The 16828-nt window shown below is 61.0% G+C and overlaps 2 protein-coding genes across 14 annotated transcripts in view; both read right to left on the bottom strand.

Annotated features, from left to right (window-relative positions):
* The window catches only part of KIF17 (kinesin family member 17), a 54542-nt gene extending 53228 nt beyond the window's left edge, over positions 1–1314 (bottom strand). For 3 of the 5 annotated variants that reach the window (XM_055097222.2, XM_003814400.4, XM_008967063.5), the window contains exon 1: positions 765–1314. In XM_055097222.2, the coding sequence (XP_054953197.1) occupies positions 765–995 (231 nt within the window). In that variant the 5' untranslated portion in view covers positions 996–1314. Of the gene's footprint in view, positions 1–637 lie in introns of all 5 variants that reach the window. The other 2 variants (XM_055097221.2, XM_008967065.4) reach the window with 2 other exon arrangements.
* A 1708-nt stretch (positions 1315–3022) lies between these two features.
* Positions 3023–16055, bottom strand: SH2D5 (SH2 domain containing 5). Of its 9 annotated transcripts, none has more exons than XM_034957190.3 (11): positions 15177–15257; positions 13920–14025; positions 11129–11257; positions 10694–10774; positions 10172–10246; positions 9091–9237; positions 7567–7806; positions 7254–7422; positions 6797–6905; positions 5927–6086; positions 3023–5166 (listed from the first exon to the last, which is right to left on the bottom strand). In XM_034957190.3, the coding sequence occupies exons 3-11, from the start codon at positions 11213–11215 to the stop codon at positions 4963–4965; spliced, it is 1272 nt and encodes a 423-aa protein (XP_034813081.1). In that variant the 5' UTR covers positions 11216–11257; positions 13920–14025; positions 15177–15257; the 3' UTR covers positions 3023–4962. The 9 variants fall into 9 exon arrangements, with proteins under 9 accessions (XP_034813081.1, XP_063450372.1, XP_063450376.1 ...); XM_063594302.1 differs by lacking the exon at positions 15177–15257 and adding an exon at positions 14186–14407; XM_063594306.1 differs by lacking the exon at positions 15177–15257 and adding an exon at positions 14186–14407 and having other exon boundaries at positions 7254–7419.
* Positions 16056–16828: the final 773 nt, after the last annotated feature.

The raw sequence follows: 16828 nt of genomic DNA, 5'->3' as shown, positions 1-16828 counted from the left end.
AGGAGGCAAACCCGGTGCTGTTCCCAAAGTCATTCCCAAAGTCATTCTTCATTCATCGCTGTTTCTATTCATTCGACAGGGACTATGCTCAGCCTACGGACAAAGTGGTGAACGAGGCGGACACAGTTCCTGCCCTTGCAGAGCTCATGAGTTTGCAAATTCTAGACCTTAGTGTGGGCTTGGGGTGGATCCTGTGTGGGTAGATCGGCCCAGAGAATTGTTCTGAGACCCCAAGGGCCCACATGGCATCTATGCCCGGTTCCACTGCAAAGACCCATGCTGTAACCAAAACAGGGCTGGGTGTGCCCCGACTTGCCAGTGAGGGAAGATGAAAAGTCACCATTCGGCTGGACGCGGTCCCTCATGCCTGTGATCCCAGCACTTGGCGGGCGGATCACTTGAGGTCAGGAGTTCGAGACCAGCCTGGCCAACATGGTGAAACCCCATCTGTACTAAAAACACAAAAATTAGACGGGCGTGGTGGCAGGCACCTGTTAATCCCAGCTACTTGGGAGGCTGAGGCAGGAGAATCGCTTGAACCCGGGAGGTGGAGGCGCTGGGGATAGTGCAGACCCGGAGGTGACACTAGAGGCAGGCTCTGGTTGTGTCCCGTCTGGACAAAAGCCTCCGGACCTACCTGTTCCAGTCCGCCTGCGCCCCTCGAGGGCCTTTCCTCCTGGCTGGGGGGCAGCGCAGCCCCCTGGGGACCCTCGGGGCGGCCCCACGCCCTGCCGCCTGGAGGGCGGCCTGCCGGGCGCCCTCACCTCCACCAGCGGGTAGGCGATCTCGTTGTAGATCTGCTCGGTGACGTGGTCCACGTGGTAGGCGCCGTCGAAGGTGAACCGCTTGGGCGGCTCGTCCGCGGCGCCCGGGTTCTGGATGCAGCACTGGCCGCGCGCGCAGTCCACAGTCACCACGGGCTGGCAGCGCAGCTCCCGCTCCCGCTGGTTCATGGGGCGGCAGCGCACGACAACCTTCACCGCCTCGGAGGCCATGGCGCCGCGCCCAGGACCACCGGGACCAGAGCCGACCCCCACCCCGCCAGGGACTCCCAGCAGCCCGGGCCAAGGGGCGGGGCCAGCGCCGGCCACGGGGGGCGGGGCCTTGAGGCAGGGGCGGGGCCGCGGCGGGGGGCGGGGACTCCTCGGGGGGCGCCCCGAGGGGAGCTGGGAGTCGCAGGACCCGAGCCGGGGCCGCCGCTTCCTCCCGCGCCCGGGCTCGCCCGTTTCTGAGGCCCGGCCCGAGCGGGGACGTGGGGGATCCGCGCTGCAGGCGCCGCCGCAGAACCGGAGCCCGGAGCCGCCCCAGCCGCCCGCCCGCCCGCACGCTCACCGCCGCGGCGTTCGCGGTTGCTGGGCAACGCCCGTGGCGTCACAAGAGCGGCCCCGGGAACGCCCCGCCTGACCCGCGAGCTTCGCCCGAGTGATCCCCGGGCAGCCACGCGCGGCCGCTTGCGGGAAGCGCCAGCCCTGGCTGGGCTCCTTTCGCGTCCGCTGCCTTCTCGAATCCGCACAGTCCCAGTTCAGAGATGTTACGCAGCTTGCCCGAGGCTGCGGCTAAGACTGGGGCCCGGGGCCCCAGGCTTGACTCCACCTCGGGGCTACAGAGATCCCAGGCCTCAGGCACGGGCCAGGGACCTAGGAAAAGCGGCAAGGACCTGTTGCCCCTTATCCACGTCCCCGTACTGGCTCAGGGAAAGGCTGCCCACAACCCACAGCCCCTGGACAGCTTCCTCTCATGCCACCCTTGTTATTTCTAAGACCCGAGATTGTAAAACAAACACTTTGGGAGCAAGTCTTTTGGGCCGGGCGCGGTGGCTCACGTCTGTAATCCCAGCACTTTGGGAGGCCAAGGCGGGTGGATCACCTGACATCAGGAGTTCGAGACCAGCCTGGCTAACATGGTGAAACACGCGTCTCTGGTGGTGGGCACCTGTAATCCCAGCTACTCAGGAGGCTAAGGCGGGAGAATCACTTGAACCCGGGAGGCAGAGGTTGCAGTGAGCTGAGATTGCATCATTGCACTCCAACCTGGGCAACAAGAGCAAAATTCCATCTAAAACAAACAAACAAAAACAAGTCTTTTGGATGGAAGGCTGCCTGGCCTATCCCTCCTGGCTCAGTGCAAGTTCCCCAGCCAGAAGAGCACCTCCGTCACACCTCTGGGCGCTGGGCTCTTCCTTGCACTGAAACACTGAGTGTCAGCTACATGTCAGGCACCGTGACAGATGTTAGGGAGACAGCCCTCCTGCATGATCTAGCTGGAGAGACAGACACAGGAAACAAAATCCCACAAACAAAATCCCGAAAACGAAAATGTAATTACAAACTGAATAATCAGTTCCATGCAACATATCTTTTTTTGAGACAGGGTCTTGCCCTGTCACCGAGGCTGGAGTGCAATCATAGCTCACTGCTGCCTCAACCTCAGGAGGTCTCAAGCGATCCTCCTAACTCAGCCTCCCGAGTGGCTAATTTTTTGTAGAGATGGGATCTCATTTTGTTGCCCAGGCTGGTCTCCAATTTCTGGACTCAAATGATCCTCTCACCTCGGCCTCCGAAAGTGCTGGGATTACTGGCACGAATCACTGCACCCAGCCTATGGAACATCTAAAAAAGGAACCTCACTCAGCCCAGGGTGTAGGGCAGGCATCCTGAGATTGACTGGAGCTGAAATACGATGGCTGAGTGGTTAACAAGGTGAAGGGAAGGGAGGAGGAGGAGGATGCCGGTCTGGGCTGTGCAGAGGTCGTGTGGCACACTGCAGAAGCAGAAAGCAAGCCCAGGTTGCCAGTGCAGAAGGACTTGAGTCTTTTTCCTATAGATATATCCACTGAAAGTTGCAGCAGAAGAGGAACGTAAATTGATTGAGTCTCCCTGCACAATTCCTTCTGAGCCCTTGAGGACAGGACCTCTGGTTCACCATTCAGCACCAGCTGAAGGTATGTTTGGCAAAAACGAAATAGGGAAACTGGACAAAAACCTCACCTTTCGAAGGAAAGAAAAGTCTGTAGCAGACAATCTGAAGCAACACATTTTATTTTGTTTCAAGTCCACACAGCAAGGAAAGTGGGGCTACCGAGGTGGCGCAGATTGGAACAAAGGGAAAACTGTGGTCTCTGATTAAGACATGGAGTCTGCAAACAGGGGCCAAAAACCTTGCCCTCTCTGTAACACGAGATCAATCAATGCTGGCTGGAGGGATGTTAAAGTGCTTGGTGGAGACTGGTCCCTTCAGTGTGCTAAACATGGCCCTGATAGCTTCTCCACACAGGTAATTCACCAGTAAAACCCATCCCTCACAGAGGAGAGCCTTGGCCCAAGTCTGGACCAATGACCAGGTCTTCTTAAGTGCCCATCTCTGGGCTGTAATCCTAGGCCCAGGACATGGCTAAACCTCTCTCTCCTTGCCAGGGAAATGTGAGGCTGGGGCCTCCCATAGAGACCAGTGGTTTGTCCAGGCTCCAGTACAGATGGCTGTAAAACAGAGTCCCAGCTTCCCACTCACTCAACATAAAACCAGTGCTGGGTTTCCAGTGAAAAGAAGTCCCAAAGGGCAGTTCCTTCTATCTTTTGTGACAGGATAGCTCACTTAACTTGCAAGGAAGTTACAAGGTCCCAGGCCAAGCCCCTCTCCTCACGGGAGGGTTGGAGGTGGGGAACACGAGGCCTGGGCCTCTGGGAGGCTGGCTTCTCACTCCCCAAGTTTGCCTCCTTTCTTTCTGCTCTGGTGGGACTGCCCAGTTCCTTCCAGGAGTCAGAAATCTGTGACTTTCAAGGCACTGAACAGTTCTGTCCCACTCCCAGACGGGGAGAGGGCAGCCCCCAGGCTCATGACGTGGCTTCTGCTTCAATAAGATAAGTTCATGCAAAATGAACTTGTTCTATAACTGAGTTCAGTAGACTCATTATTTGTCAAGTTTGCTTACAAAGAGGGATACCTGGGTTTGTCAGTCACTGGCAGGACCACTGCCTCACACTAGAGTCGTTTCCCTGGGTCTCCCATGGCCCACTGAGGCCAAGCGCCCCCGGCAGGGCCCACATCAGGTCCACCTTTCGACGGTTCTGCTGTGGCTGACCCCATTCCCAGTGGGGCTGGCCTGGTGAGGCAAGGTGGCCCCTGACAGCCACGGTCAGGGCCATGCTAAGGGGAATGTCAGCATCGGACAGCCTCCCTCCCAAGGCAGCCACCAAACCATGTGCGGTCGAGTTAGGAAGGGACCTGGTCACCCCTCTAAGCCTGCAGCTCACTGCTGGCCCCTCCCTGTCAAATGGCTAAAGGAGATGAGCTGGGGGTGGGGGTGCCCTGGTGATTCGTAGGGGGAAGGGGTGAGCCTGCGCATCCCTTCTGAGAAAGTGGGAGTCACAGCCCTGAGGTTTTGAGTGGAGACAGCATGGAGATTCTTGGCCCTGTCTGCTGGTGCACATCCCTTTCTGCACACAGGAGTCCACTGTGCGTGAGCATTAGGCACAGCCCTCTGTCCCTCCTGCCCTCTCTGCACCTTCCCACCGGTCTTTGCCCAGAGTAAAAACTCACTCCTGCCTCCCCAAACCCCTCTTTCTGGAGACTCCCAGTCAGGGCCCCAAGGCCTAGCCTCCTTAGGAGAGGGCTGCAGCTTTGCCGTGAACAAGCTCCTGCCCCAGGAGTAAAGCAGAAGCCCAGAAGTCCCAAAGCATCCGAAGCCACCCAGCAGGTCATCCGAAGCCACCCAAAGGGTTATCCGAAGCCTGCAACTCCACCTGCCCTCCTGGAATCTCAGCGGGCCACATGTTCTCCAAGAAGCCATTGGCGATACCCACCCTCAGGGCTCCCCTCCCACGGACAGTGACGCGATGGAAGACTGCTCCAAGGGCAGGGTGACTGGATGGAACTGGCGACCAGAGGGGTGCAAGACAGGCAGAGATGCTGCTGGGGCCCAGGAGCCGGGGTGAGGCGGGGCCTGTGGGACTGGGGCCCTACCTCTTAGCCCAGGCCCTGCAGCTCTGCCTCGGACTTGGCATGGCTGAGGGGCCGGAGAGTCCGGGGCGGCCTGCCTGGGGGCCCACAGTCCTGCTCCTCGTAGGTGGGGTTCAGGCGGCCCATGTCGAGGGGACAGAAGAGGCTACGTTCAGTAACCGCGTGGTTCTCCACCAGAGCCTCCAGGCTGGGGAACTCTGCCGGCAGGTGCTAGGGGAGGAAGGGACTTCAGCTCCAGTCCCCTTCCCCAGGGCTCACGCCAGGCACCAGCCACCCGCTCCCACAGGGGCCTGCCCATTTTGGAGAGCGGGGAACGGAGCCCAGAGGCTTCACATGTGCTATCGTGGCAGAGCCAAACACCATTCCCTCTCTCTCTTCCCAGCCTGGATAGGAATGAGATGTTTAGCTTGGAAGTAAGGGTACACATGTGAAAAGCCTCGCCACCCCCTCCCATCCCTAGAAACTGGGGGGCAGGACAAGACATCACACTGGAGACTCAGGCTGTTGAGCTTAGGCACCCCCTGCCCTCTCTGAGTTAGTTTCCTCCTCTGCTAAGATGGGCTAGGGTGTGGGAAAGCCAGGATTCCTGTAGAAATGTTAGACGTGACCCCAGCTCAAGACTCTATTAGAGGTACCCTTTGAAGCCACCTCTGGAGAGAAGGGTCCTCAGTGACCAGGCACCTCCCTTCCCCTCCAAGAGCCTTCAGGTCAGAGCAGAGCGGAGCCAACAGAGGTGGGGCCAAGTGGGCCAGCTGGGGGTGAGGCCAGCAGGGCCAATGAGGAAGGAGCAGGACAGTAGAGGCAGGATGGAATTGGATGAGGGGCGAGGCCAGGGAGAGCCAATGGGAGACAGGGATGGGGGTGAGGCACATTCAGGACCTCAGCAGTTAGAAAAGGGCAGGCACGAAGGGCCAGGGATGGAGCCAATGATGCGGCGGGGCCCAGGCCCCTCTGGCCGCTGCGCTCTTACCTCCAAGCAGTAGCGGCCCAGGTGGTTCCGGAAGACCTGGTGGGGCACCACGCCGCACTGCGTGCGCACGGACAGACACCACTGGCCACTAGCACCCAGCTCAGGCCACAGCAGGAAGGCCCCCAGCACATCTCTCCGCAACAGGGCCAGGGCACAGGGCCTAGGAGCACAGAGGGGAGAGAGTAAAGGCTGGACTGCTCTCCTGGGCAATGGTTATGAGGACCCCAGCAGCATCGAGGCAGCCTGCGGATTAAATGTCCTTAAACACACGGTGCGTTGGCCGGGCTCAGTGGCTCATGCCTGTAATCCCAGCACTTTGGGAGGCCCAGGCAGGAGGATCCCTTGAGCACAGGAGTTTGAGGCTGCAGTGAGCCATGACCATGCTACTGCACTTCAGCCCGGGTGACAGAATGAGACCCTGTCTCTAAAATGAAATTTCAAAACAAAAGCAACAGCAAAAACCCAACATGGGGCCGGACTCAGAGTCTGGCTCAACAGAAAGAAGCTTTTAGAAGCTTAGAAGGTTTCTTCAGAGTCTGTAATTGTTAGCAATGTCAAGACTCTCTCAGGAGAGAGGCTTAAAGAGCTGACGCTTAGGGGCCTTGCCCTGTGCAGGCCAGGTGCTGAGGGCTCTACTCAAATTACCTCATTTGACCCTCTCCACAGCCTTAAGATGAAGCTCCTTTCATTAACCCCATTTTACCTTAGAGAAAATGGAGGCCCAGGGTGGTGAAGTCCCAGGCCTGAGGTCACTGAGGTTGGGAGCGCTCTGCTGGTGCACAGGAGTGTGTGCCTCAGGGGCCTGGGAAGCCCATATTTCTCTGCCCACCCCAAGGGACTGGGCGTCAGGCCAGGCCAGGCCCTTCCTACCTGGAGATGCCAGCGAAGGCCCAGATGTTCTCCGTCAGGCTGCCCTCGCTCTCCACCAGGCACGAGTGGCCACCAGGACCCCGGGGCCATGCCTCCCATGCGGCAGGAACTGTGGAGACCATCCAGGAGTCAGAAGGAGAGTGGCCGAGCCCTCCCATTCCCTACAGCCGCAGGCCTCATCACCCAGGGTGGTGTCCTCCCCAAGCCTCTCTGCCCTGCTCAGCAGACATATCCGCACACGGGCCTTCCGCCCGACAGTTCTGGTCCATACGCAGCTGTACACAGTCCCCTTTGCACAGACACGGATGTAGGCAAACACACACAGTGCACAGGCATCACTTGGAGGTGCGGCCACAGCCTTGCAGGAACGGGCACTCATGCCCACCTCTGGCTGGTCTAGGAGCGCACGGGCACGTGTCCCAGGTACACACAGGGCAGGCATGTTCCCACAACTCACAGGCCTCCCGAGCCGACAGCTGCAGCTGGGTCTCATAGGTGCAGCCGCGGTAGGCCCCCGAGCGGATCACCTTGCTGCGAATGGCCTTCTTGCGCACCAGCGTGGGCGAGCAGTAGGGATTCCCCAGGCGGGCATGGCGGGCACGGCCTTCCGACTCTGGCAGCTCCTTCTAGGGCACCAAGAGGGGCCCACAGGCAGGCAGACTCAGGTCTAGCCATGTCAGGCCAAGTGAAGCCCCTGCCCTGACATGCCCCCCAAACCCATACCCAGTTCCCTTGTCCACTGCCCACTCCTTGGCTGGGGTGCTGCGTACCCCACTGCCCACCAGCCCCTCTGCTGGCAGCCGCCGAAAGGAGACCAGGGCATGGACGTTCTGAGAGAGTTGATCACGGCCGAAGGGCTCCCGCACCAGGCCCCCAGAGCTGGACAGTGGCTTCAGGGGCACCTCCCCTGTGGGCCCTGGGCAGGGCTCTGGCTGTGCCCGCTCCTCAGGGTGCTGCAAGAGGTAAGCCAGCTGGAAAGAGCGGCACAGCAGCAGGTGCAGGATCTGGACCTGGGAGGGAGGGAGAGAGGTGGGCTCAGCTGGAGGAGGTCTCCATCTCCCAGTGAACTCCCTGGGCCTCAGCCCACTCACCATGGGTGCATGCAGCCCCTTGGCTTTGGAGGCTCTTCCCATTCTTCCTGGGAAAGCTCCTACTTACCCTTCAAAACCTCACCACCATGCAGGCTCCCTTACCAGCTTCCTTTATATATTTAACAAACACTGAGGACCTACTGTGGTCCAGGCATCACGCTTGGAGCAGAGAATGGAAGCGTGAGCTCATGCACTCCTGCCCCCAGGCCTACCAGCCCCACCCTGCATGCCACATCAGCACCCTCTTCCAGGAATGGCCAAGAGCTCAGGTCCTGAAGTCAGAACTTGGGTTCCAATCCTGGCTCTGTCAGGTAGGAGCTGCTGTGTGACCCTGGGCAGAGCATGGCACCTCTCTGTGCCTCGGTTTCCTCATCCCCACCTCCCTGTGCCCCTTTGAGGAGTCAGTGAAATAGAGCACAGGAAGTTCCCAGCACAGGCCCAGTGCTTGTCGGGAGCAGCGCATCCCAACCGCCACACACACCATCCAGACCCAACGAGTTAGAACCGTGAGCGTCAGCTCAAGGAACATGACTCAGCCACGTGTCACCCCAGTATCCAGCACATGGCCTGGATATACAGGATGACAGCAAATGGTTGCTGGTCAGAACCAAACCCAGCGTCTGCCTGCCGAGCGCCTAGCTGCCAAGGCTCTGTCCTTCACAACAGCCAGGCTGGCTTTGACTTTCTGATCTACCTGCCCACCCCGACCGCTCTGGGCCAAGCACTCTCTCAAGACCTGGACCCAGACTCGGCTCTCAAAGAACTCAGGTGCCTGTAATTAGGGCAGACGATGGTAGCGTGCAGTTCATGTCACAGGACCCCAGAGAGAGTGGCCCTCCAGAGGAGTCAAGGCGGGGTTCAGACACATGGGCTGAGCCTTGAAGAGTGAGTGGAATGTGCTAGGATGAGAAGGGGAGGGGATGCCAGACAGAACGGCATGAGCGAAGGCCTGGAGGTGTGACTCTCCACTCTCTAAGCGCGTGGCCAGATTCCCGCCCCTGGGCCCTAGGGAATGCTGAGGCCACTGACTTGCTTTGTGGTGTCCTCAGTGGGAAGAGCCACAGAAAGAGCCAATGTGGTGAGGGGTGCATGCCTGGAGGGGGATCAGGCCGCCCTGGCAAAGCCCTCAAGGAACCCACCCTGATGCCTGGCACACAGCCCCTCCGGCCTCCATGGCGGTCCCCTGCCTCAAGCCCCAGATACCTCTCCTGGCTGGCTGCCCACAAAGAGGTGGCAGAAGAGCTTGCTGGCTGGGCTCCGTGGGTTTCGAGCCATGAAGGCAAACTGGCAGTCGGCAGGGCACCAGGTGGAGTAGAGTATGCGCCTCAGGGCGTGAGCCATCAGCAGCACCTGGCGAGGCAGCAGTGTGAGGCCCCCATCAGACCCACCGGGCAGCCCCACCCCTGCTTGCCAGCCTGCAGGGGTGAAGAAACCCTCCCTCCTTCCAGGCCCGCCCAGTCTCAAGCCCTCATCCTTCACATGGGCCCTGGGGCTTAAGATCGCCACCCCCATGTGACGCTCGGCCTGCCGGGAGCACAGAGAATGGGAGTGGCAGCAGGCACTGGGGTGACACGCCTGGTCCCTGGAGGCAGGTGACTGGGGTGCGAATCCTGGCTCTGCCACTCATTTGTGTGACTTGGGCAGGTGAGGGCAGTCCTCTGAGCGCCTGTTGTGATGTGTCAGGTAGGGAGATACGAGGGCCTCTCGATAGGGCTGTAGGTGGGGATCAGTGGGACCTCATGTGAGTGGCACAGGACCTGACCCCAGGGCCCCGCAATGCCCAGCTCTGGGGACACCAGGTGTGCCTCAGTGGTAGGTGACTGATGCCTGCAGCTGTGGGGTACAGTCTGGCGCGCAGTCAGTGTCCGCCCCACGCTGGTTCAGCAGCAGGACAAGCCTGCAGCAGGGCAGGGAGGAGGAGCAGTGGCCAGGAGCAGCCTACCGCACCTGGGTGAAGCTGCCCACGGCCCACCAGCCAGGGCGGGGCAGGGCAGCTGGGAGAGCCTCAGTGGGCTGGATGTTCCTGATGCTCAGGTGGGGAGGTGGCCCCAGAGGGATTCTGGAGGCCCAGGGGTGGGAAGCTGTTGCCTGAGCCAGCCCTGGGAGGAGGCGGCCCCTGGTGCAAATCCAAAGGCCCAGAGCAGGTAGGCTGGCGCGCCAGGGGGACCCCAGGGGAAGCACGGGGGCCGAGCTAAGGCCAGGACCTAGGCAGAGGAGAGCGCATCCTGAGGGTGGAGACACCTGTACCCCTCCAGTCCTCACCTGCACCCACAGGGGTTCCTACCTCACCCTCCCCGCTGTAGATCTTGAGACCCTGAAGGCTGAATTTCAGGATGACGGCCCGGCGTCGGGGACAGTCCTGGGTGGAAAAGAGTAGTGGGGACAGGCACCACCTCCCAGACCCTGCCTTGGCCTGCCCAGCCTCAGGACCATCCACCAAAGGCTGGTCAGCCCACTCTACCACCCCTGGCAGGGGGTGGGGCCCTGGCTGGTGGACCCCCCTGGCGCTGGGGAAGTGGGGATGGCTCCTGGCAGATGACCCCTAGCTAGGGCCACCGCTGGCCAGGCTGTGACTATCACCCACATCTCCATCTGTGGCTTCCAGCTGTGGGGCCCAGGTCACAGTAGCCCAGGGCATAAGGGATGGGGCCCCTGGAGCCTGGGTGTGTGTCCTGACCAGCCCACCACAAACAGGGCCTGTGTCCTGCCCCTCTCTAACTGTGGGGAGGGTGGATCTGGTCTAGGGGGTTACCTGGTCTTCAAGGCTGTGACTTCCACTAGGGAAGTGCCCTCCCAGGCCACCCACCTTCAGCGCCCACAGCTGCTGCTGCACCAGCCACACGCTCTCCTGGGTGTCCAGGTCATCCACAGGGAAGGAGCCCACGTACTGCTCGGCAGTGGGGTGAAGGGAGTAAGGTGGGGAGTCAGGCCCGTGGCTCCTAACCCCATCCTCCAAATTCCCCCCAAACACACATCTGCTCTGCCAGGCGTGTCTGTGGACAGACAGAGCTCGATTCTCGGAGCCCAGGCTCTGCTGCTTCCCCAGCAGGTGACCTTGGTCAGGTCACTGAAGCTCTCTGAAGTCCCAGTCCCTTATCAGGGCACACACACACTCCCCAGCCCAAGTCAGGCAAGAAAGAGGTGGAAATAGGTCCTAGGCCCGCAGCACTTCCCAATCACCAGCGCCTGCTACCTGAGGGCCACCCACCAGAGCACACCTGGACAGGGTGGCCCCACCCACCTGGGCAAACTTGGTGATGCACCTGGGCCGGTGAGGGGCCAGCCCGCAGTCAGAGGCCCTGCGGCCCCCAGCCCCCGCCTTCTGCATGGCCCCCAGGGTGCCTGGCTTCCAGCTCCACGGGAGGGGAGGCTGCAAAGGGCAGGGGGGGAAGGGCTGCTTTCGAGGCAGGCAAGCCACAGAGTGCCCCCCACAGGCCATTCATTCACTGGCTTCCTGAGCAGCTGCTATGTGTGCAGCACGGCTGTGCAATGTCCTGGGCCCTGGGGAGCCAGCCCGGAAGAAAATGATGACGTCTCTGACTGCCCTCAGGGAGCTTACTTACATTGTTGCTGGGGAGAAAGACATTGAACTAAATAATAAGATAGATCATACGTGAGATGGGGATGGAGCAGGGAGGAGAATGGGAAACGTCAGCTTAAGGGCTGACTGTTGCTGGGAAGCCCTCACTGAGGAGGGGAGGTCTGGGTCAAGATCTGAAGGGTGTGGCGGTACATGCCCAGGGTCACTCATTCACTCAGCAAGCACTGAGGATCCTGGTGTTCTGGGCTGGGGCCTGCCCCAGGGGCTGGAAGTCAGGGGATGGACCTGTAACCAGATTGCACAAAGTGCCAGAGGGAAGGGAGGGCCACCTGAGAGGGCGCCATCAAAGAGAAGGGCAGTGACAGCAGCAGAAACAGAGACTGCAAAGACACAAAGGAAGGCAGGCAGTGGGGGCCCGCAGGCCGACCTCAGCCCTTACCAGAACGGCAGGCTGGATCCAGTTTGGGATCAGCCTTAGACGCCAGGCTCAGGAATTCAGACCCCACCCTGTGGGTAGTGGGGAGCTATAGCAGGTTCTAGGGCAGGAGCTCTGTAGTTCATGAAGGTGGCTGCAAGCTGGATGGCCAGAGCTGATGAGGCCAGGGACCTGCTGCATGGGACCCTGCCTCACTCAGCCCAAACAGACCCCAGCCCCTTCCTGAACCCCCCAACCCCTTGCAGATCATGAAAACCAGAACTCAGTCAGACAGTGCACTGACGCAGACAGGATGTGGGGAAGGAGGACAACTGCCCTGGGGGCTGAGGACCACCCCCAACCGTCCAGCCCAGCCAGGTTCTGGTCTTTCCTGGGACCCCTCTCCCACATCCAGTCGTGGAAGAGAGGAGTGGACCCCCCTTAGGTGACTGTCCTCAAGGGCAGGGAACACACTATTTCCCATGAGAGCCCAGGACACAGCTGGTGTTCAATTAATGTGGAATTAACAAATCATGGCCCCATGATTCCAAGAAAGAATGGCTAAATGCCTCTGGCGAGGTCCCCCAGGACTCAGCTCCCTCGGTCTCTCCTGGGACCAGTGAGAAAGCCACCTCTGTGTCCCACCCTGGCTGGCTTCACTCACCAGCCTGCTTGTCATCACTGACTTGGGATCAGAGAGTCCTGGGTCCAAATCCTGTGTGACTTTGGGCCAGCTGCCTCAACCCCCTGAGCCTCCCCTTCCTCATCTGCAAACCTGGGATCATGTGAGGAGTAGATGGGGACAGAATGGAGGAGGCAGCGCCCAGCCCGACGCCAGCCAGGCTTGGATCCAAAGCTCAACAAAGCCTGCTGCTCAGGAGGGAGCTTGGGAGGACAGCGGGGTCTGACCACTTCTGCTCCCCTCTTTGTCCTTGGCCACACCGACAGGCACCCACAGAGAGCAGGTATCCAACAGAGCCCTGGGCAGCAACGACGGGTCCCGGGTGTGCTCCCACTCAAGGAGGAGGGCTGGGGTGCTTTGGAACTGACTCTGTTAGCACCAAGAGCCCGGGAAGGGACCCTGTCTCTGCCTGCCCACGACCTTTAACCCCAGGCTCAGGCCAGGGTGGAGGTGCCGGCACCGATCCACTTTCAGTGAGCAGCAAGGAGCCAGAAAAAAAACGCTGCACCTGCACCATCCCCTTGAGAATTCCTGGCGCCCCCTCCTATCCTGGCTGCCCTCCTGCTTTTCTGGGCTATTGCACCCGGATCATTTTCATGTCATATCCTTTACCTACTGTATCTTTTATGTTTAAATAAAGCAAAGTTACATGTGCAACCGGCACTAAAGCCACATGACATTGCTTCCAGGTAAGGAGGTGGGGAGGGGGACTTCCAGTGAAGCCGCCTTTCAACTTCACAGTCACATCCTGGGGCCAGGATCGGCCAGGATGGCGGGCAGTGGGGAGGGAGGAGGCAAAGACCACGAAACATGGAGAAAAGGAGAGGGAAGGTACGGACGATGGAGGGGTGGCCGGGGACAGAGGCAGGAACAGAGAAGGGCGAGAAAGACAAAGCAAAAGAGAGAAAGGAGAGCTGTGGGGAGGAGAGGGGAAGGGCACGTTTCCCATCCTGCTCGGGGCAGGGGGGACGCAGCCCCTCAGGCACCAAGTGTGAGATGGGGAGGAGCCGTGCGGGTATCTCACACTCACACGCGCACACAGCTGTGTCCAGGGCTGCTGCAGTCCCTCCCTCCACACCCAAAGCTGCAGCTTTCGGCGTCCCCAGTGTCCCAGCGGTGGGGGTGCGGAGGCCAACCACTGGCCCTCTTAGGGGCCCCAGCCCACCCACCATCACCTGATCCTTTCCCCATCTCCCTGGTCCTTAGCCTCCTTGGAAACTGGAAGTTCCTCCCTCCTTCCTAAGCCTGAGGAGCACAGTGCATTCAGCCCAGGCCTGGAGTTGGGGTGGGAGGCTCCCGGGGGACCAGGGAGGGCACGGGGCTCACTCTAATCCTGGAAACAGACATTACCCAATTCCAGGCACAAAACACCCACTTGTCTCTTTGGGGCAGACCTGCTTTTCTGAGGCTTTACACTGGAGTCTGGCTGGGCCAGCACCTTCCGAAGGGGACACACTTGGAATGAGGCTGGAGCTGTCCTCTGAGGTTTTCCAGGTGGCCCTGCTCAGAGACAGGAGACTGGATGGGCTGACCTGCCTCGTGGGTCAGGCGCAGAAGCCCTCTGGGGCACTGCACCATAGCTGAGTTGTGTCAGGGGGAGACCACCAGCCCGCAGACCCTGGGTCAGCAAAGGGTGGCTCAGAGGAGTGAAGTCACTTGCCCATAGTCACACAGCTTCAGTGGGAGAGCAGGGAAGCAAATCCATGTCTCTGGAGCTGTTTCCTCAGGCCATGGCGGTGCCTTTCTGCTAGGACTCCCCTCCCACAGATAAGTAGGGTGTCCACTCTTGGAGTTTGGTGGGGGTCCCCGCCAGTCCACGAGGAGGTGAGGCAAGGAAGCCGCTGGCTGGCGAACTCAGGTGCTGCCTCCTGGCCGGAGGGTCTGGGGCTGCCAGAGCGCCCAGTCTACTCCCACTGCCCCAACACGCGTCCACCTGCCCTGGGCCACAGGGTCGGGGAAACCCAAGGCCACCCAGCCAGGGGTCAAGAACTTAGATTGTGGGGTCTAACATGGTTGGCTGGCGTGACCTTGGGCAAGTCACTTAAGCTCTCAGCCTCCAGGTCCTCAGCTGTAGGGTGGGGATCCCCCAGCACTACCTCCTGGGGTGCTCATAGCTCTGGTCCTTCTTGGAATGTTTCCGAGGCTGACTGTGTGTCAGGCCCCGCCGCCGGTGGACGAAGGTGCCCGCCCTCTGGGGGCACCCAGCTGGGGTGGTGGAGGCGGCATGGGGGTAAAGTGATGAGAAGAGAACAGCGGGGTGAGGAGAAGGCGAGGTGCGTGCGTGTGCTGGGGGTGCTGCTTCACGGCCTCTCGAAACAGGCGACACGGGAGCGGGAAGCGCTGTTCCAGGGGCGGGTGGGCCGAGGCCCCTGAGGGGCGGGCGCGGGGGTGCGAAGCGCTCCAGAGTGGGCTGCCGGTCCCGCTGCGCTACCTCGCTCGGGGCGCTGCGGGGAACGGCCAGGGGCCCCGGCAGAGTCCCCGGACCCAGGAGCGGGCTGGGCTCCGCTGCAGGGGACGGAGGAGGCTACAGTGGCAGGGAGGGCAGATGACGACGGAGCGGGTGACGGGCGCCCCTCACTCCCGAGACCCTCCCGCGCCCGTGTCAGCGTACCAAGCCCCCCGCCCCTGCCCGGCTCCCGGCGCTCGCTCACCGCCTCTCGAGTCCGGTCCCGGCCGCTCCGGCCCGCGACCCCCGCGTCTCCCGCCGCCGCAGCCCCGCGCCTGGGTGCCCGCTTCCCGCCGCCCCCGACCCCGGTCCCCGCGCCCCCACACGTGGCCGCGGGAACCGACCCCCCGGATCACCTGGCGGCGGCGACCCGCCTCACTCACCAATCGGCGCCCGCGGAGCCGCTCCGCTCGGCCGCACCACCCAATCAGCGGCCGCGAGGGGCCCGGGCACTGCCCACGCCCGGCGCTCCGCCTGGAAGGGCGGGAGGGGCTCGCCCGGAGCTCAGAAGGCACCTCCTCCCGGGCTGGGGGCGCTGAATCCCCCGCGCCTCACTCACGGGTCCCTCCTCCTGGAGGGCCTCTGCCCCTCCCCTCTCTGGCTGGCTCCTCCGCGTCATCCGAGCCGCAGCTACCGCACCGCCTCCTCCGGGAAGCCTTCCATGACCACCACTCACGCTTCACTCTCTGCAGAGCCCTTGTGACTCCGTTGCTCGCCTGTCATCCCTCTCCTCTTACTCGAGGACAAGTGACACTGGACCGGAGTGTCTCCGTTCCCAGTGTGAAGGATCGAGCCTGGCTCGGAGGAGGCGCTCAGGGTGGTTCGGGCCCGGCCCTTGTGAGTGGAGGGTCGTTGCGCATCCTCCTCCTCACTTTCTTCCTGCCGGGACGTTCTCAGCCGGGAACTGACAGATCCTGCTTAGCCCGGGGCCCAGCACTGAGAAATCTGGGAAGGAACGTTGCTCACCGCACATGGGCCGTGGCCCCATCCTTCGGGCCCTTTAGGTGGGGAATCGGGCGAGCAGCTCCAGCCACGGCACTGGGACGGGGAGCGCTATCGTCCCAGGAGACCGGGCGATGAGCCAAGGCTGCTGTGTATCAAACCTGACATCTGCAGGAAACCCCCCTGGAACCTGCCCATGCACCACACCACAGAGAAACCAGGACACAGGGGCTCAGGGCCAGTGGGGGCGCAAAGGCTGCAGACCGGGAGCGGGGCACCCTGACAGGTGGGCACAGCGCAGAGGGCCTGAGGGCCTGAGGGCCCCTGGAGTTCCAGGGGAGGCGGGTTTGCGCCAAGAGGCCATGCTGGCCACTCCTCCTCAGGGGATCTGGAAACCCAGAGGCAGCAGTGAGGCGTGGCCCCAAATCTGGGCGCTTCCTCTTACAAACGTGGGGCTTTGGGCAAACGCCTTCATCACTTTCATTCTTTGAGCGCCTCGTGTGGAAAGGAGAGTTACTAACGCCTGACTCACAGCCACGTGAGGATTCCAACGAGCAAAGTGCGTAGCGCAGTACCTGACCCACAGGAAGTGAGGCACCCAATAAATATTAGCTGACATTAGACCTTACTTTTAGTCTTGATTTTCTTTTGTATGTGACAGTACAGCAAGTGTTTAAGACAAGGTCTGACTCTGTCGCCCAGGCTGGAGTGACAGTACAGCAAAGGTTTAAGACAGCGTCTGACTCTGTCGCCCAGGCTGGAGCGACAGTACAGCAAGGGTTTGTTTAAGATAGGGTCTGACTCTGTCGCCCAGGCTGGAGTGACAGTGGCACAATCACAATCAATGCTCACTCCTCCATCTCTCAGGCTCAAGCGATCCTCCTGTCTCAGCCACCGAGCAGCTGGGACTACAGG

This window comes from Pan paniscus, chromosome 1 (assembly GCF_029289425.2).
Source record: "Pan paniscus chromosome 1, NHGRI_mPanPan1-v2.0_pri, whole genome shotgun sequence".
In the NCBI taxonomy this organism is placed as follows: domain Eukaryota; kingdom Metazoa; phylum Chordata; class Mammalia; order Primates; family Hominidae; genus Pan; species Pan paniscus.
The sequence above is the reverse complement of the archived record's forward strand: the minus strand, read 5'-3'. Positions and strand labels throughout refer to the sequence as shown.